Source organism: Gracilinanus agilis, chromosome 6, assembly GCF_016433145.1.
Source record: "Gracilinanus agilis isolate LMUSP501 chromosome 6, AgileGrace, whole genome shotgun sequence".
NCBI classification, from domain to species: domain Eukaryota; kingdom Metazoa; phylum Chordata; class Mammalia; order Didelphimorphia; family Didelphidae; genus Gracilinanus; species Gracilinanus agilis.
The window spans coordinates 119,070,671-119,091,932 of NC_058135.1; the positions used below are offsets into that span (position 1 = coordinate 119,070,671).

General features: G+C 35.6%; 1 protein-coding gene across 2 annotated transcripts in view; it reads right to left on the minus strand.

Annotated features, from left to right (window-relative positions):
- ARFIP1 (ADP ribosylation factor interacting protein 1) overlaps positions 1 to 21,262 on the minus strand; it is a 148,225-nt gene that overhangs the window by 88,018 nt on the left and 38,945 nt on the right. Inside the window, exon 4 of one of the 2 annotated variants that reach the window (XM_044682420.1) lies at positions 2,028 to 2,136. The exons of the other annotated variant lie outside the window; for it this stretch is intronic. Within the exon in view, the coding sequence (XP_044538355.1) occupies positions 2,028 to 2,136 (109 nt within the window). The remainder of the gene's footprint in view (positions 1 to 2,027; positions 2,137 to 21,262) is intronic. 2 annotated transcript variants of the gene reach the window in all.

Genomic DNA, 21,262 nt, shown 5'->3' on the forward strand with positions numbered 1-21,262 from the left:
TAAATTCTTAGTATAATGTGAAAATTTCCCCTTTAATTCCCCTGAAAATTTTCAGTTCAATTTCTTCTATAAGTTTTATCCTCTGCAGAAAATAGCTTGCCCATGTTACCCTTAAACAAATCATCGCCTACCTGAAAGCCAGTTATTACACCATCCATCTGTAGCTCTTAACTGCTCTATCATATGTCCCTAGGTCCTAGTTTCAGATCCTTTAATTATTACTGTTGAAAATCTTTGGTCTTAGCCCAATTTCTCCATCCTTTAGTGTAGATACAAAAACTAATAAACATAGAACCAAGATGGGCTTCAACAATTATAATTATAGTAGAATGATTGCTTTCCTTTTAACATATTTTTGGAGTTATGTTCATTTTGAAAAAATGCCTTAAAGTATTTTTTTAAATCCAAAGAAACTTTGACTTTTTTATGTGTTTATTAAAAGTTTAAATTATTAAGTTGCTTCTAAGTAAAAAAAAAATGATGGCCAGATTTTTTATGACATTATTCTGCACTGCTCCTGTTAAAAAAAAGACATGTAACCAACATGTGTTAATTAAACTGTTTAAGTGAAAATGCTAACACATAACAACAAAATATTTTGCATGTGTGATTTTTTTTGTCAAATAGCTTTAAAAAATGGTATATGTAAGTGGAACTGCTTTAGATCAAGAAGACAACACTACCAGTTGCTCATTAAGCATTCGCAATCTTTTTACTTTCATTTTCCTCTAGATAAAGCGTTCTATAAAGTGGCATAGTAAGAACTTTACATATATGCTTCTTTTTTTTGAATAGCAAGGATTAAAGAAAACAATGTCACTGTATATTTAGTTTTAAATTTACAATAATATGTAAATTTATTCTAAATTTTTGTTAATAGTATATATTGCAAAGAGATGTATTTCATAACTTCATCTGATTGAATATATTGGAATTATAAAAATACAAAAGTATTACTTAAAAGACGACAACTTACATAGGTATATGTGACAGATTTTTTAAGTGTGATAGGCTGTAAGACTCCATCAGAATGAATGCAAGCTCCTTCGGGGCAGGAGTTTTTAAACTCTTATACCTGTATCATTAGCAACTGGTACAGTATCCAACATGTGGCATATGCTTTAAGAACATCTGTTGATTCACTGATTGACTGTCATGAGAGGACCACTCTAGGCTCATTAAGCAATTAATAAAGTCCGTCTATTAAGTTAAATAAGGACTAATGATTTGCATCAGAAAGTACTCACACCTAAAAATCAGGGATCTTTAAATATTTCATGTTATTAAGTCAAAGGTAACTGAGTTACCAGAAGAAAAATTTTGGAAAAAGGAATCTAATTCCAAAGATTGTTTTGCTTTAAACTATTAGCAATGAATTTAAATATTCTGAAAATTCAAACATTGATGAGAAAAATCTTTATCGTCTACATGGGTAATATATTACTAAAATAGCTTTTTGGCTCCCCCATCCTGCTCCTGCATTGGATTATTTGTATAACCTTAATCAATTACCTTAAAATATAAAGAAAATCCATATACGTACAAACCAAATCAAATCTATAGCTTTTAGTGCTCTGGACAACTTTCTAATGCTATTATGTTGCAGGAATGCTGCCAACTTGCATTGTTTCTCACCTGCTAGTCCTCCATACCAATGAAATCATAAGTCTACTCCCCATCTCTATTTTCTGCAAAAAACAAAAATCCCTTGGTATTCTCTTAAGCCTGAAAAAGATTTCAGTGTTGGTATTTTATTATAAGGATTATGCTCTTAATTAAAGATTTTAGAACTATTTTTTAAATTTATATGAAAATATATGGCCAAAGAAACTGTGTTGTGAATATTGAATCATTTACATGAAGAATATTATTAAAGATTATTTTGATCATTTGAGGATTACAATGATGATTACCTAATACAGGCTTGTTAATAGCTAAAAGCATTTGAGGCTTTAATAAAATGTAACAAGAGTTATTTTATTAGATGATTTTTTTTATAGTTAAAAATGGGGGTATGGGGCTCTTACCTTGAAATGGTCCTGCTTCAATGACCCCTTCTTTGGTGCTGTCAAAGCCATGAGATGTAATTTGGGTTTCTGATAGACCAAGTCCAGCTGGTAATGAACACTTCAAATCCTTAGCAATGTTTGAATAAAAGGGAAAATCCATGTAAAAATCCCATATTACATAATGTTTAGGCATGATTGTATTATCTTAATCATATCTTAAACTGGTCTTTCTGTGTTGTCTGGAATTTGTTTATGGTGTCATAGCGTTCTAATGTGATGCATAAGCAGCAAAATGATAAGAAAGGCTTTTAAAGGTACCAGAATGTCAATAACCATTAACTATAGCATGCTGATATTGAAAAATGTATTTTCAAGTTTATAACATGCCAAATTCAGGCGAAAGGTAAAAAAGCAAAATTAAGATGGATAAGGAGGAAAGTTATTTCCTAGCTAATGTTCAAGAATAGCAGAATGTTCCACACTGTCTAGATGCTTTAGCTAATGCTCAAAAGAAATTAAAACCCCACAAAACATTCTCTTGAGATCCAAAATGTTTCTCTAGTGAAACACTGTCTTAATAAATTAGACAGGTCACACGTGACGTTCTTAAAGATATGGATGTTTTCTTCTATTTTGTTTTATACTGAATACTAAATATAAGACAAAATATGTATTATTCAGCTTTGCATATTACCAATGAAAAGAAGATGAAGGTAATCTGCATGCTTTTCAAATGGGCAGTTCTTGCTATACAAGAAAGGTGAAATATATTCTTTTCCTTTTTTTTTAAACCCTTATCTACCATCTTAGAATCAATACTGTGTATTGGTTCCAAGGCAGAAGAGTGGTAAGGGCTAGGCAACAGGGTTAAATGACTTGTCCAGGATCATACAGCCAGGAAGTGTCTGAGGCCAGATTTGAACCTAGGACCTTCCATCTCTAGGTATGGTTCTCAATCCACTGAGCCACCCAGCTGCCCCCATGAAATATATTCTAAAGTACTTCCTCCACAACTCTAAAAATCAAGTGGTGAACAATTAACCAGTCCATTCCTGACCAACTGACCAAATTAAAAAAAAAAGTGGCTAAAAAGTCCTAAAATAATGAAGACACAAAATACCATTGACCCTCTTCATCAATGCTAGTCCAAGCATATATTTCTCAACTCTCTTTAAGGTAAGAAACTGCCTCCTTAATTTTACTGATCTAAAATAAACAAGTTGTAGCAGAAACTGAAACTAGTTTATGTGTCTAGACCCTAATAGGAAGCACAGTGAAATAAAAGCACTACCGTCTAAGACAATCTAACTTCTTTCTAACTAGTTATCTTGATTAATTTTCCTGAAAAACAGCAGACAAGGACAAAAGGGATCAAGACAGATGAGTAAATTAACTTGATGATCATATTAAAAGTGTAAGCTGATCTTTACAGGCCTTCAAATTTTGGCGGAACACCATTAAGGCCAAAGAAGTGTTATATTAGGTATTTATTTAAAGATTGCCAGGGGCAGCTAGGTCCCTCAGCAGATAGGGTGCTAGTCTGGAGTTAGAAGGACATGAGTTCAAATTTGGCCTCCGATGCTTCCTAGCTCTGTGATTCTGGGCAAGTCACTTAATTCCAATTGCCTAGCCCTTACTTCTCTCTTCTGCCTTGGAAATGATACTCAATATTGATTATAAGACTGAAGGTAAGGATTAAAAAAAAGTTTGTTCAATCTGTAATGTTTCTCACCTTTTGGATTGAACACTGCTTAAAAAATGTATGTATAATTTTTTTATTTAACAAAAATCTGTTTTTTCCTTATCTGACTCCCACTGAGGAAAAAAAATTAAAAGAAAAATAAAATCCTTCTAATAAATATGTACATCCAAGCAAAACAAATCCACATACTGGCCATGTTAAAAAAAAATGTCTCAATTCTGAACCTTGATGATCACCTCCATCAAGAGTAGTATGTAGCATGCTTTTTTATTGGTTTTCTGGGAAAATGTCACAGCATTTATGAGAATGCTCAATTTCTTGACATTCTTTGTTTCAAAGTTAAGGCAGATAGGTGGTGCAGTAGAGAGCTGTGCCTGGAGTCAGGAAGACTTGAGTTCAAATTCAGCATCAGATGTTATCTGTGTTATTCTGGGCAAATCACATAACTTCTATTTGTCTCATTTCCTTATCTATAAAATGGGGACAAAAATAGCACCTACCTCATAGGGTTGTTGTGAGGATCAAAAAAGATATTTGTAAGAAGGGCTTAGCATAGTGCCTGGAACATTAGGTGCCATATAAATGCTTATTTCCTTCCCTTCCTTGTCTTTACAATGTTGTTATTATATAAACTATTCTGGTTCTGCTCACTTCACTCTATCAGTTCATACAAACTTTCCCAGGTTTCTCTAAAAATGAACTCTAAGTTACTGATATTATCAGTTCCAAGGCAGAAAAGTGGTAAGGCTAGGCAGTTGGAATTATATGCCATGAGTGATTATTCAGCCATTCCCAGTTCATGGCCCCCTCCTTAGTTTCCAGTTCTCTGCAATCACAAAGAAAGAGTAGCTATATTTTTTGTGCATATGAGTCCTTTTCTTCTTTCATTGATATTTCTGGACTATTTCATCTTTTGCTTCTTAAACTTCTACCAGACCTAGTAGAGTACTTGGCTGTTCACTAGAAGAGGAAAAATATGGGCTGTATTAAGGAGATTATAGTCTATCTGGGAATATATATATACACACACACACACATTCACATACAAATACATCTTCAACTGAAGAAGAAAAGAAAACATGTATAATCAATGGGAGACTGTGTGATACAGGCCTTTAGAGAAGGGTAAGATTAAGGATTAGTTTAATTAAGAAAAGCTTGAAAGTGATGGCTCTCAAGTTATGTTGCAAGATGCAGTGATTTAGAATGGGACAATGACTGGGGAAAAGGAGGGCAACTTTATATTAAAGGGATTAGATTAGGGTGTGTTGAGAGATGGATAGTAGAGAAGAAGGCAGGATAAGAAAAAATAGAGATAGAAATGATCATGGTATATACATTAGATAGTTGACTGCCTCAACAGCAACAAATACTCTAAATTGGAGAATAATGATGAATAAGGTTTAATGGGAAAGGCAGGATAGTTGTTTGGAAGACTTAGAATGACAACAAGAAGATACTATGAGTTAATGAGCAAACTAATTACCTGTGTGTACAAGAATAAAGGAAGAGGTAAAAAATTTGATAAATAAAAGGACAAAGCATTTATTAAGTACTATGTGCAAGGCACAGTGCCAAAAGCTAAAAATACAAATAATATAAGACAAAAGAAAGATAGTCATTGCCCTCAGAAAGTTTACATTTTAACTCAAGAAAATAACACAAGGGAGCTGAAAAAGGAATGAGGTAGTGGGGGAAGGAAGGTGGAGAAGTCCAGGGACTCAGGAGCGAATCCAAAAGGAAAGTGAGCATGGCTGCCTTGGGCATTTCCTCAAATGCAGGTTCCAAGGAGGACCTCACCATTCAGAGGAAGGTGCTACAGGGGTGCAGAGGCATCTTTCAGAGTAAAAGGTTAGGGAAGAGTTAGAGGTGACTAGAAGCAGAGACCAACTAGAAAGCTACTGTTATCATTCCGGAATAAGGAGACAAATAATTGAGTAACTATCTTGTATTCTGAACTGCAGGTACACTAATGATTAGGACAGTGACTGGGTCTGGAAAGACAGGAAGGGACTGAATCAGATACAGAGCAAAAAGAGTCTCAAAGGCCAGGCCAGACCAGGCTGGGTTGGCATCAGGATTGCTTTAGAGCTCCAACATCAAAGGGATAGGTACAAAGTGAAAAACCATTTACAGAAGTAGAGATTTAGGTTGGGAAGTCAGTACTAGAAGCCCAGGCAACAAAGAAGGTATTTAGGGAACTGACGTTATCTGACTCAACCTACCCATTCAAGACATCAGTCTTTTTTATGACAGCTAAAATAGGTCCCCAGTTACCATATTGTCATATGTTATGGCTAGAGCTGCTACTCCCACACCTGATTCCCTGGGCTGGTCATGCCATGGGCTTAGACACTATGACTCTCCATAGAGCATCCCCTCCTTTCCAGTTGGTGGTTTGGTTGGATGTCAATAATGGAAGATGATCCTTACTCATTCTGGGATATGTATTCTGAACCAACTCCCATTCCCCCTTCTCAGGCCCTAAGAATATTCTGAACAATATATTCAACTTGATCATCCACAACAAGTGATGACTGGCATAGGCAAGAACTTGGAAGCCAAAGTGAGACCATTAAAATAAAAACTAGTTGAATTTGAGGTGGTCACAGAATAAAGAGAGTGGTATAAGTGAGGAGATAATAGACTGTATCACCAGAGAACTAGGAAAAGAGCTGACTTCCTGGCACAGAAGCTTCACAGGGAGAGTCAGACCTAGTCACCTACATTCAAGGACTCCTAGATGTGTGGCGAAAGTCAGTCCAACCACTGAATGCTATATAAGGGGACCAAACCAGATTGACTTAGGCAGTCTTTGACACTTACAAGGAGTAAATGACTATGGAAACAGTGGTATATGTAGCACAAGAATAATATCAATCTTTATTGTGATACTGAGGCAATTTGACATAGTACACAGAGAGTTGGCCTGGGAATCCTGTAAACCTGGGGTTAGATCCTAACCTGGCTGATACTGATACTAGTGACTCTGGAAAGGCCCTTAACTTCTCAGTGGCCTATATTTTGTTATTCATTATAAATTTGACAATCACCAACAAATGTAAGAAAACATATGTCAAATACAAAGAAAAAACAAAATACAAAAAAGTGGTATCCAAGAAACCACAAATGTCTAAGATGAAAAGTTGTAGAATAAATAAAGGATGCCATGACTGAGGAAACAAAGGTTTCATCTTCTAAGAATATGGGTTTATTAAGCAGTGCATGCCAAGTGTTTAACACATCAGGAACAAGAAGCCCCTTCTTCGGCTTAGGGCTGGACCTCAAATACTGGGGGAGAAAGATTTCTATAGATTAAAAACAATTAATCAAATAAGACCAATTAATTAAAAGCAACTGACACAACATTGAATTTCTATTTGGATAAAAGATTAGGGTTTTCCCAAGTTGGGAGGAAGAGTGCACAGGTACAATTCCCTGAATGCAGGAAAAGAGGTGTCCCATTCCTCCCCAACTATATGAAAACAATCACTGACTAAGCAGTGCAGGGCTAAGTTTTCACATAAGACATATGGATTGAGATGGACAATTATGAGAAAACTCATCAATCTCAGGATAAAAAAGCATCAGTCTTAGGATCTGATTGGGTTTCTGGTCAACTTAACCTAGGTCCTGGATTTCTAAATAGCAGGGAGAGGTGCTCCAGTTTCCCAGTCACACAGGGCTAGGTTCAAACAATGCAATAAGGTTTTCTCCCAGTTCCCACAATTAAATAAACTTTTCTCACAAGACAGAATTTAGACTAGGTCCATAACTGAATAGAAAGGGAACTAAACTTGAGAGCATAGACAATTTTGTTTGTTTACTCAATACTTTGCAAAGAGGCTGGAATGAGTAGGAACTTAATAAATGCTGACTAATTTGAACTGATTCTCTGGGTGACCAAACTTAAGTTTTAATGTTTGAGAATATAGGTAACTAAAAAGTTCATTCTTGAAAGATAATGCACAGAGAATTAGACACTGATTATGGTGCGAAGAAGTCTGAAAGTGCTCTGAATTCTTATGGCCAGTGATGAGGGTATACTGAACTCCCTTGAGAGAGATTCTAAGCAGCTCCTGTTCCCAGACTATAGAATTGTCCTCTCTCAATCCACCCAGAAATTGGGTCATGTTACACTTCTTCTCCTCTCCACTCATTTATTAAAGCTGCAGTATTAACCTATCATCATAAGTATATGTATGCAGCAAGAAACAGAACCAGATCACAAACCTATGATAAAGATATCCTTAAAATTAAACAAACCAAAAGACTAACTTCAGTTCCTTAGTCAAAAGTTCATTTTCTTTGTGGGAAGAATTCAGACAGCCAATATACAAAGAATCCTTCCACCATATTCCACAAAACTTGCATGTAATTTCATGAGGAGGTCCTCCCAAGGGCACTACTGTAATCTAACCTAGAGGTCAGTAAGGCAAAGATCACTGCAGTGTAAGTGACATTCAGGAAGAAGAAAAGTGGCATGAACAGTAAAATAAAACCTCCTAGTTAACAGTTTCAATAGATGAATACTTTCTAGGAAAAACTTCACTGACACAGGGCAGTCAAAATTTAAGAAGTATTAGAATAACTAGAATCAGACTCTCAGAATTAGCAAGGGTTCTCTAAATTTAATCTACCTACACTAAAGGAATGAGGCCAGAGGCCGTGCCCAGATCTTTTTTTGTATTTTCTGAGAATGCAAAAGGCTCATTTGAAATGCTGGAAGACACAGAAGAGGTCTATGACTGGTGGCTTCTGGCATCCATTACTTACTGTCAAGTGGCCATTCTACAGGAGGACATGGCTAGAAGCTATCTGCGAAAGCAGACCGAATCTCTCTTCCTTGTACACAAATAGTAACATTTCCCCTTCAATATCCCAAAGTCACTACATATTGTTTTTTGGTGTTTTTTTTTAAAACCCTTACCTTCTGTCTTGGAACGTATTGGTTCCAAGGCAGAAGAGTAGTAAGGGCTAGGCAATGGGGGTTAAATGACTTGCCCAAGGTCACCCAGCTGGGATGTGTCTGAGGTCAGATTTGAACCTAGGACCTCCCATTTCTAGGCCTAGTTCTCAATTTAGTGAGCTACCCAGGTGCCTCCTACATATTGTTAATCAAAAATCTCTACATCCAAAGTCAACTGCAAGCTGAGTAGTACTTTACCACAAAGAAGTTAGGGAAACCCTGGGTATGGGAACAAAGAACTCAGAAATTACATGAAATAATCCATTATATATATATATTTTTTTACATGCATATATAAAATCATACATATAATATACATACATATGTATATAATCTTATGCTCTATTTTTAGCTATATTTACATATATGTATGTATAGCTAAAAACAGAGCATAAAAATTAGCTGCCAAGTCTAGGGTTTTTTTTTTCTTCCTTTTGTAGGTCAAATTGCCAAGAGTCAGAGAAAGGAAACCTGTGACCTATAGTGATGTTTGCAACACAGACAGGTCTGTTTCTCTTTCTTTGTTTTTCCTTATCCCCTAAAACTAGACCTGGGTGTTAGTAAATTGAGAATATACTAGAGAGGTAGGAAGATAAATCTTTCTTTACCTTTTTGCAGTGGTATTTAAGTACTCCATTTACAAGGTCTGAGGAACAGATAGGGACAGGTCAGCAATGTATAGGTTGTACATGTAACTACAGATCATAATGTGAACAACAGGTACAGGTTCTTTCCTGTGTAGGCGGTTAGGCCAAACCCAAGTGATTCTAGATTCTACAATTAGTAACAACAGAAATTCCTCTTTGATTTGTACTTTGTGTTGGATCAGCCAAGCATCATTGGCAGAACATGGCTTTCTGTTTTATACCTGGGTTGATTTTAGGAAACTGAGGATCAGACAACATTATCTACAATATGGCTTTAAAAGAATGTTTTGTTATTATCTTTCTACATCACCTTCATGTTCTAATATATATCCTTTCCTCCTCCCATCCTACATATTCTTCCCTTATAATAAAGAATAAAAAAAATCAGTTGAGTAAAACTAAACAACACATTAATCAAATTCTAAATTTTAGGTGGTTCTAGCCTCAAAGTTACACTCTCTCCACTTCTACATTCTCAGAGCTCATCTTTGGGTTTAAGCTTGGCCAATATAATTTCTCAGCACTCAGTTTGGGTGATATTTCCATTTATCTTGCTGTAGATATTGTGTAAATGGTTTTCTTCATCCTGTTCACTTTTTTTTTTTCATCAGTTTATATAATTTTTCCACTGGTGAGAAAAATCTTATCAAAAGGATAATCAGATCCAAAATTGAAAAGGAGAGCTGGTTGATATTAATCTTCTTTTGATGATGCTGAATAGTTTGTAACCATTGAATAATAACCTCTGAATAAATTAAACTGCCAGTCACTACAAGAGCAATGAATAGGAGCATGGTGATCATTACAAACAAGAAACTATGAAGAGACAGTTTAAAGGATTTTGTCAAAGAAATATAAAAGTAAAAAACATGGGCTGGTCATGTGATGAGATCATAGGATAAACAATGGCCAGTCTGTGTGCTCTTAAATGGTACCCTCATAATGTCAAGAGAACTTGAGAAAAGCTCTCAGCACAGTGGGGAGCATCCTTATGGAGAATTTTTTTAAACCCTTACCTTTCATCTTAGAATCAACACTGTGTATCTTCAAGGCAGAAGAGTGGTAAGAGCTAAGGCAATGGGAGCTTAAGCAACTTGCTCAGGGTCACACAGCTCGGAAGTTTCTGAGGCCAAATTTGAACCTGGGACCTTCTGTCTCTAGGCTTGGCTCTCAATCCACTAAGCTGTCTTGAACTTTTGAGAGAATACCTTTGAACAAATGCTGCACAAGATGAATAAAGAAGATGGGTAATCTGCATTACCAGAGGGCACACTGACATCAGGAAGACCACATACCCATGAAGTATTGGAAAATATATCAGGCAATATGTGAAGTAAAAGAGAAGGCTGAAATGTCAGTTGATAAGATCTAGAAGTTTCCAACTTTAAGATGCCCAAAATAAAAACAAAGTCTTTACCAAGTTTCTTTTAGAATCAAAGTATAAAGCACTATCCTGCCAAAGATAGAATGGATGTATGTGAATAAGGCTAGAGCTTTTAATTAAATAAATAATAATAAGGAGGAAAGAGTGATGCCAATTTACTCATAGATATGTGTAGATTTATGAATACAGTAACTAACATTTTTGGATTTTCAATTATGCTTTAAAAAATTCCCTAAAAACATTAGCTGATTTTTATACCCTTGCATTATTTAATTGGTATTTTGTTTGAAATTGAACATTTTCTAGCCAATCTCTCTGAAGTCATTACATAATTGTATAAAAAAAAAAACTTATTTCAAATATAGGATCTCCATTGAACCCTCCCCCTTCCCATATAATTGTCATATTTCAGGCACCTAGAGTTCTTTGACATACTGAATTTCTTAGAAAAGTAATGGAAAAAAACCCAACAACCCAGTTAGTAGTTTTCATTGAAATCAACTCAGGGAAAAAGGTGAGATGGGAGGGGGAGATGAAGGAGATGGATAATGCTAGGGAGAGGACAGTGGCAAGCAAAACAAATTTCCTGAACCTGAAGAAGTTATTAAAAACAGGAAAAAAGGAAAAGAACTAGAATCTAAGGTATGAGTGAGTGTGTTGGGGAGGGGGATGGAAAGAGAGAAGAATTAAGTTGGGAGATGACAGAACAAATTGTAGTATAAGGATGTAATGGAATATTACTGTACTGTAAGAAATGATGAAAGAGATTTCAGAAAAATGATGCTGAGTAAAATAGGCAGATCTAGGATAACAAGTTTTTCAAGGACAACAACATTTAACAACTCTGAAAGACTTAAAGAGCTCTGTTCAAAGATATTATCAACCATCTTGCCAGAGAAACTAATAAGGCATGTTGTCCATCTCCCAACAGAGCTAATAGATACAACATGCAGAAAGAGACATACATTTTTGGATGTGGCCACTGTGTGGATGCTAGTTCTAAGGTTTTTTCTCCTCCCTTTCAGTTTTTAATTGGAAGGAGGGGCCTTTTGTTACTAAAGTAACAATTAAGTATAACTCACATTCAATACAATATGCTGTGTAAGGAGCTGTCATATTAATGTGCTGTATCTCTCATTTCAATTTAATTTAGCCAATATTTAGCGCCTATTATGTGCTAAACACTTCAGTATGTGTTGTTAGTTGTTAGTTGTAATACCATTTGGAGTTTTCTTGGCAAAGATACTGGAGTCGTTTACCATTTCCTACTTCAGCTCATTTTACTGACAAAGAAATTGAGGCAAACAGTTAAGTGACTTGTCCAGAGTCACAAAGGAAGGAGGTATCTGAGGCCAGATTTGAACTCAGGAAGATGAATCTCTTCCCAACTCCAGGACTGGAACTCTAACCACTTAGTACCGTAGAGTAATATTAAAAAAGTATATACTCCATATATTTAAGGGACTCAGAATCTTACTGGTGAGAAGAATCATGTCAAAATAAATTAGTTGGATAACAAGAGGTTGCTTAATACTGTGTCAAAGTCAAGCATAAAGACAACAATTACTATAAGAATTCAGAGAAGGGAATGATAGTTGTTGGAATCATTTTATTGCAGTAGAGATGGGGCTTGAACTAAACATAGGAGGGACAACGCAAGTTTTGGAGGTTTAGGGGATAGCTATGGAAGAGAGAAGAAAAACATGGTGTTCAGGAACAATGAAGGGTTAGACAGTGAAATACCAGGCCCAAAGAGAGAGTGTGGTGGAGATATACACACAGATAATATTTTAGAAACACTATTGGGTGACAATGTATAGGACAGATTAGAGCTGGGAAAGACTGGAAGCAGAGATCTATCATGAGGTTACTGAAGGCCATTAGCTGACAAACGCCTTCACGCTTCTGTTAAGTTCCTCATTTCCTTAAACCCATGCCTTTACTTCAACTCAATCACACCCTTGGTCAAGTTATTGCCCACAAGGACTCCATTATCACATGATCCAAAGTTCTGAAATTCCTCCTTGACCATATTCTCTATCCCTCTATTTCTTCTTGTGCTGCAGTCTTTATGAATGTATTTTTCCATCCTCATGAGAAGCACAAGGTCATCTACTCTTCGGTGCTTTCTGAGGATTGATATTGATGTCCTAGTTCTATTTCCTTCTCTTTAAATAGTTAATTCAACTATTTAATTAGTTGAATTAAATTGTCTTCTACTGTTGAATACCTTTTCCTTTACAGCTGGATGCCTGTGTGGATGATAGAGGGCTAGACCAGGAGTCAGGAAGACCCGAGTTCCAATCTAGCCTCAGACGCTTCCTAGCTATGTTACCTTGGGCAAGTCACTTGTCCTCTGTTCGCTTCAGTTTCTCTGACTGCAAAATGGGGGTGATAATAATACCTCTTCCAGAGTTGTCATGAAGATCCAATAAGACAAATGTTGGTAATGCATTTAAAAGTAGGAATTTAATAAATGCTTGTTTCCTCCCTTCCTTCCTTTCTTCCTTATACACATGGTTAGTATGTGCTAGTATATAACAGTGGCAGAATTTGAATCTAGTTCTTCCTAACTTAAAGACCGGTCCTCTCTCCATTATATCATATTGCCTCTTATCAGTTTAAAGAACTGGGAATGCCTGGGGAGGAGAAGCCTGATAGGCAAAGATATTACAGATATCTTCAGATAAATTCTATCAACTTTATGTAACCTTTCCTGATACCACTTACTCAATTAAGATTTATTAAGTGTCTACTATGTGCCAGTATGTTAAGTAAGCACTAAAGCCACAAAGAAAGGCTTAAAAAAAATCCCTACTTTCAAGAAGCTCATAGTCTAATGGAGGAGACAACAGGCAAGCAAATACATACAAACAAGATATACATAGGATAAATTGAGGGTTATTTTGGAGGAAAGTCATTAGCAAAAAGGGGGACAGAAGGAGGGATTTTACTAACACTTTAAGGAAACCAGTAAAGCCAGGAGGCAGAGATGAAAAGTATGAGAATTGAAAATAAAATACTAGGAGTCAGGAGATGAAAGGAAGCCAGTGTCACTAGAGATATAATAGGGAACCAGAGGAGTTTCCTGAATTAGGGGGAAGGGGGAGAGATGAGGGAAAAAAGAAGAGAGAGAGAAAGAAGGATGGTTTGGAGTGGATGAAGGGAGACCAGCTAGCAGTTTAGTTCTGAGGTGATGAGGGCTGTACCAAGGTGGTTGCAGTGTCAGAGGAGAAAATGGGTAAATAAAAAGAGATGTTATAAAAGTAGCAATGGTAGGACTTAGCTACTAATGAATTTAGTTTGGATGTGTGGAGTGGGACAATCCAGTTTGAGATGTTGAGAAGGCAGTTGGAGACATGAGAACAGAAGATGGAAAAGGTCAGGACTACACAACTTGCTCTGAGAATCCTCTGCACAGAGATCATTAAAACCCTGGGAGCTGATTGTATTTACCCAAGTGAAATAGTATAGATGGAAAGAATGCTTAGTACTGAGTTTTGGGAGGCTTCAGGTGACCTCCTCAAACAGGCCTCAGCTGACTAAAACCAGCCAGACACCAGAAATTTGGCAATTTCTGCCCTGACCACCAGAGACTCTCCATTTGTCCAGCTCTAGTACTTATAACCCACCCCTTTCCACTTCTTACTCAAGGATGCCTAATCAAATCAACATTACCAAGGATCATGTATATTACCATACATTTAGAGATAGAAGGAACTTGGAGATCAATGAGTCCAACCTCCTCTTTTGACAGGATTAATCAGAAGCCCCTTAGGACTACATGACTTGCTCAGGATCACACAGTTGGTAAGTGTCTGAGACAGGACTTGAAGCCACATGCTTTCTCACTCCAGGTCTATCATCTACATCACTGGTGTTAAATTCAAATAGAAATGAAATCCCCTTGGGCTGCATATTGATTTAGAAAACATCAAATTAATGTTATCTCTGTCTATATTATTTATTTTGCTAGACACCTCTGCTCTACACCGTACTGTTTTTATTTCTGTGAAGCCAATATACTGCACTGTAGCTCCACTCAGAATCTCTGTGACTCTGAGCCACCATTCACTGCTCTACTCATGCTCACCTACTATATTAGTTCCAACTCTCACTACTAACTCTTCCACTGTGCCTCTGAAATCTTTGTTCTATTGTTTAAAAAAAAATCTTTCTTTTATATTACATATGTGCTCTCTGCTGAACTACTTTCCTTATACTTTGTATTGAACTTCCTTTTTTCTTTTTTAAAAATCCTTATCTTCTATCTTAGTATCAATTCTAAGATCAAACAGCAAAAGCTAGGTGATTGGGGTTAAGTGATTTGCCCAGGTTCACACTGCTAGGAAGTATCTGAGATTGATTTGAATCCTGGACCTTCTGTCTCCAGGCCAAATGCTCTACAAACTGTGCTACCTAGCTGCCCCTGAATTGAACTTTCTTAGGTTTGTTTGTTTGTTTGTTTCCCACAAGAGCATACTTCTTAAGAGCTGGTGCTAATTGGTTGATGATAGTTTGTAATTCTTTTGAAAACTGTATACTTTTAACACTCATTGAGTAAGAGCATGATGATGCTTGGTAATATATCTGGTGCTCATTTCACATATATGTATATGCATCATCAAACTAAAATTATTTTGAAGCTATGGCTTAAGGTGATACAAGTGTTCTACTGAAGTTCAAAGATTCTAAAAAATTAAAACAAAAACACAAATATCTTCAGGCCCTTACATTAATATTTCTTGAAATTAGCTCTTCCATTCTGCTTTATGTTTAGTTGTTTTTAAAGATAGTAAAAATTTAGGGGCAAGCTTGCAAGTAAAATAGTCAATGTATCATTAAATTCAGATTGTCACAAGTTATCTTATAGCAAGTAATATGGATTATAGTAAGTTACATTGTAATAAGCAATATAGCAAGATTGTAGCATATTATATTATGTATAGTAAGTTATATTGCTTATGTATAATAAGGGTTTTCCTTCTTTTCATTCCTACTAAAACAACTTGATTATAAGACACGTATATGGGCCATTAATGGAATACTCCTTTGTCTTTTTAACTTTTCAAAGACCTAAAATTTACACTGCTTATTAAAGGATTAAAAATCAGCCTTAATATTTCAACACATGAGACTGGCAGTTTTAGGTTCAGTGAAAGCTATGTTTTACAATTGTGTTCTGACATAAGGATTTCTATGAAATGAATGTTACTCTTAGTTCTAAATCAATTTTGTCCTTTTCCAAGATGAAAGGAATCTTTAGGCCCAAGGCAGTTCAGAATGTTGTAAGGGGGAAAGCCAAAATATTTAGTCTACGTCACAAACAAACTCTTTTGAGCTTTCTGCAAATATAACCCATATGTTATTCTTAATTTTCTTAGTTCCACAAGCTCCTTGCTGAGCCACATAAAGCTATCCATCTCAAGTGTTTTGCAATGAGCAATTATAAATTATAATATAGGAGAGCAAATAATCATAAAACTATCATTAGTCATGGATGTTTCTGCTACAGTTATCTGATGGTATAGCTAAAGTTAATTGGTAATAATTGGCCAGAGAGAATTTATTTTTTGAGGTGAATTTGTTATACTCAATAAAAATAGAAGGAAAAATCAACACCCTCTAATTTCAAAAATTAGTCACTCTTGACCCCCACTCCCAAATTCCAGAAAACTTAAGAAAAAATATGTTAGCTTAATACCTAGAGTTTTGGAAAATGGAAATTTTTCTAACTAGTTAGATTGGGGAAAAAACACACTTTATATACGTGGTTTGTAAAACAACCGCCACCTTATAAATGCAAACAACATAACTATCAGCACATTTAATAGGTGCATTAAATAACAGCCAGAGGGATTTCTCCCTACCCATTTATTCTAGTGATCTAGTGAATGGTAGAACTTCTGACAGTTATTTCTATAGCAACTGAAAGATATTACAAAACACACTTGGGATTTGATTGAAAGGTCAAGAGCAAGAAGCCAGACTTTCAAGGAGCGAGTTCTTTTAAACAAACATTAGAAAGAAAAAAGATCAACTTAAAAAGGCACTAAACAAAATTCTTTCTATATCTTTAATACTCTGGTTGCTCCACTGTCGAATAGTATTCAGAATCAAGTAATAGGTTGCTTCTGGTAAAATTACAGAAGTTTTAAGGTCTATAATTTAAAATTCTAATTAAGTGCCAAAACTTATGAATAAGAACATGACACATATAAGTTACTATCCTTGTAAGAGACATAACATCATACTGTAATATGCTTATATATCCTATACTTCCACATATATTCTGGATGTATTCTGGTTTTTAAAAAGCAGTTGCCAAGAGACGAGGATAGATAGAAGAGCTGAGAGACATAGATTAATATTTAATGTGCATCTACTATGTAATGATCACATCGAATAATAGAATAAAAAACAATGTATATTATAGATAGGTACCCAGTTATTTCTTAGTAAACTGACTCCAGAGAACTAATTTTAGCTACAAGAGGTACATGATTCCTACTCTAAATGCTAAACCACTAAAATTTAATATCACCAGGTTACTGTCACCATGACTAAACTAGAAAAGCCCTGGTACTAAGAATATTTTAAAACGCATCACCTGAAGCAAGTCATTATTCAAGCAATGGTTGTAAATAATTCTTTTAAGTCCTTACTCTTTAAGGTACATTTAAATATAATTCTTCATTTTTAGCAGTCTCACCAAAATCAAATGCCACTCATATACTGGATCACAGATAATCAAATTTTTTTTAAACCTTTTTGTACTAATCCCCGAAACAAAATACTAACTTTTTATGGATGTAAATATAGATACAAATAATGATAATGATTTCTCTGTTGTGGATAATAAATGTGGTTCCCCCTCACCCCTTTTCATTCCTACTTAAGCAGCGCAATTACAAGCCACAGACTATATATTGTATTGGGCTCTTAACTGAATATTTCTTGTCTTTCTAACTTTTCAAACCCCTAAAACTTATATTGCTTATCAAAGGGTTGAAAATCAGTCTTAATATTTCAACATATGAGACTGGCAGTTTTAGATTTTGTATAGACACACACACACACACACACACACACACACACACACACACACACACACACACAAATGTTCCCCTCCTGCCCCCACAAATTTTGAAGCATGCTTTAAAATACCCATTTAAAAATACTTCTTACAACAGGATTTACCTAAGATTAGAGGGCTTTTAAAACTACTTCGTGAACTTTTTTTTTATGAACTTTAAAAAAAATTTTTTTATTTCCATATAATTGGCTTCCTTTGTAATCCTATATAACTTATTTTATGCATTAGAAGGGATCCATAGGCTTCACCAAACTGTCAAAAGGAGTTCATGAAACAAAAAAGGTTAAGACCTCTTGATTTAGACAAAGAAATTCAAATCCTTCTTAATGGGCAATTTCTTTCTGGTACAAAATAAAACTGTTTTCCTTGTGGTTATTTAAAGCCTACTGCCCAGATTTCTTGAGGCTGCTTCCTTTCAACTTTATCTTAATTTGCTAATAATAATTTTGGAATAAAAGCTTAAAAGTTCACATTCTAACCCTTTCAAACATAGAACACTCTACAATTTGACAGATATCTTTTCTTTCAAAGCACAAGTCTTTCCTTAATATTCTCCATAGGAATTCTTTTAAAAATATCCAATAACTACTTTTTCTACTTCCTCAAAAAGAGATCCTACTACAGATGCTATAGCTATCCATTAAACATAAAATAATTCAGAAGTCCAATTATTGATAACAAATCAAATCAACACATATTTATTTATATTGACACAAAAGTCATCCAATTTTCCATATGTAGACTAAGTCTATCATTGACAAAGCTCCATATAGATCTATTAAAATACTGAAAGAAACTACTGCTGTGTCACCATGAAAATAGTCAGTCTTTTTCTTATAAAGATTTTTAGGGACAGAAGAGTTAACATAGAGACACCAGTAGTTGAAAGTTTCTGAACAGTCTTTGAAAAAAATAATCAGGTCTTGATTTCTTCCCTGTTGTTGCCTTTCAGATTCTTTAGAATGTGATTCCTCAGTGCCCTCAGTACTGTGTCACTTCAAGCATACTTGGTCTGGTCCAACTTTTCTTCTTATCTTTTTAGAGTCAGTTCTACTGCCTCATGTAGCACACCATCAGGAACTGTGACAATAGTGTCCAAATGGGAGGGTTCAACTAACTATGGAGAAAAGATTTTGCTGGGAAGATCTATATAGATTTTTCCATTTTTCATCTCTTGGCTATTCTCCTCCCAGTTTCAACATTAAGTGATCTTGGGATTATCTGGCTTAATTAAATCTTTTGCCAACAAGCTTCATGTAAACAATTTCTTGGCATTTCATGAGGTGATGATGTTCATAATCTTCCCATCTAAGATTTTATAAACAAATTTCTCTTCTAAACCAAAGTTGCATTTGGCTGTTGTAATTCTTCCCTACCCCAAGAAGATCATCTGTTAGCTGCCTAAAGTGGGGCATTTAAAAGTCCTTTTGGATATCTCATGGTGAATGATTGATTTCCATAAGGGAAATTTCCATTTCCTCAGAAGATGATATTCTGTGTTTGTGGCTTGTCTTTTATTCATTTTTCCTGTCTTTCAGTATCAATAGTAAGAATGTACACATATATCATTTCATTCCTATAACATGTCCACTCAGTCACTGTGCCAGGACCCAACTTTTAGAATACCAAGCATTACTGTTTGCAGTTGACAAATTCTGTCGTTGTGGGGCTGTATTTACAGAAACACAAGGGGATCGCATAGAGTCAGGAGCTATCTATTTTCTATTTGTCTTTTGGTTCATGAGTTTTCCTTGACCAAAGAATTTGTCACTACATGACTCAGCCAACAGGTAGTGAGTCTCCCCATATTCAGCTAGACTGATCCCCAGAGGTCAGATATAACCTGTTTTTCTAAAATTGTAAATAAAACCAGAGAGTTTGCATACCCTTCCAGAACCCAGGGAGGCATTCAGGAAGCAAGGAGGCAATAGGGCAGGACTCTTGGTACGATAAGTTAGTATTCTACTTCAGTATTCCAAAAATTCACGATTTTACACAGGTGAGTATTCCTTCTATCAAGGCAGACTGCAACCCATCTTTATGGATTCACATAAGATAAAAGAGACAATTTTGATTATGTAAAATTATAACATTTTTGCCCAGATAGCTTAGTGGATGGTCCCTGACATCTCTTGGTAAAATAAGCAAGCAAATAGAAATAACTACCCTGCAGCCAACCTAGGGATGAACTTCCTTGAACTAAACTAGCATAGTTTTCAGACCACAGCCCCAGCATTCTTTGAGGTCTGTTCTCTGCAGGGCCTTTTGCAACTTGGAAAGAATTTGTGTTCCATGGTATAGGCTTCAAGAACTCCAAAGTACCTCCAAGCCACAAACCAGAGGAGACTTGGTGGAGGCACTCCTCATGTTAACAGACTTTAGGCTTTAAAGAGCAAGCTGTGCTCAATATAAAGGATGTTCTGAAATTTGGCACATCCCCAAGCACCATGTGACAGAGGACACTTACCAAATGTACTAAGAGTATACACATCACTGAAAAAATGCAGGGCATTGTCAGCAATGTGGTACTATAATTTAAAAGGTTAAGGAAAATAGTGTGATTCTCACCCTTTTATAACCTGTCTTCTGACACAACTACATGACAAACTGCTCACTAAAAGTCAGCAAAAATCTCTTATAAATCCAAATGTCTTTTCTCAGTCCTAATTCTGTTCATTATCTCTGCAGTTTCTGAAACTGTCAGCCTCCCTCTTCTGGAATACCTTTTCAGTCCCCTTTGCTGGATTATCATGCATCTCCCACTCATTAAGTCAAAAGATCCCCCAAAGCTCCATCTTGGGCCTCTTGTTGGTAAAGTGAATGTTTTCTCCAAAACACAATTTTTGAAGCATACTTTCAAAAATACTAATTACCACAGGGTGTAGCTGGGATTTTCAATCTGGAGGCTATAAACTTTAAAAAAAAATTTAATAACTATTTCAATATAATCATTTTCCTCTGTAATCCTATATAATTTTACGAATTTTAAAATAATGTGAAACAGGGTCCCTAAGCTTCAGAATGCTAGTGGAGACCATGACACACAATGAAGTTTAAGAATTTCTGCTGTATTGGCAAACACAAATCTAAAATAAAAATGATTAGAGTTCTCTCCTACATTCTTCTGGAAACTTTACTATTTCTGTTGAAAGCATCTCCATCCTTCCCATTACTAGATTTTGCAACCTAGAAATTATCCTTGACTGAGTGTAATAAAGTTTACTATGTGCCAAGACTTGTGCTAGGTATGAGGTATACAAATACAAAGAATGAAATAGACTGCCAGACTGGAATCAGAAAGACCTAAATTTAGACCCTTCACCTTTGACACTTCCTACCTATTGACTAAGAATAATTCATTCAGCGTCCTCACACTTAATTTCTTTATTTGTAAAATGGTTTTAATACCTATTCTGTCTACCTGACAGAGATGTTGTAAGACTCGAATTAAAGAA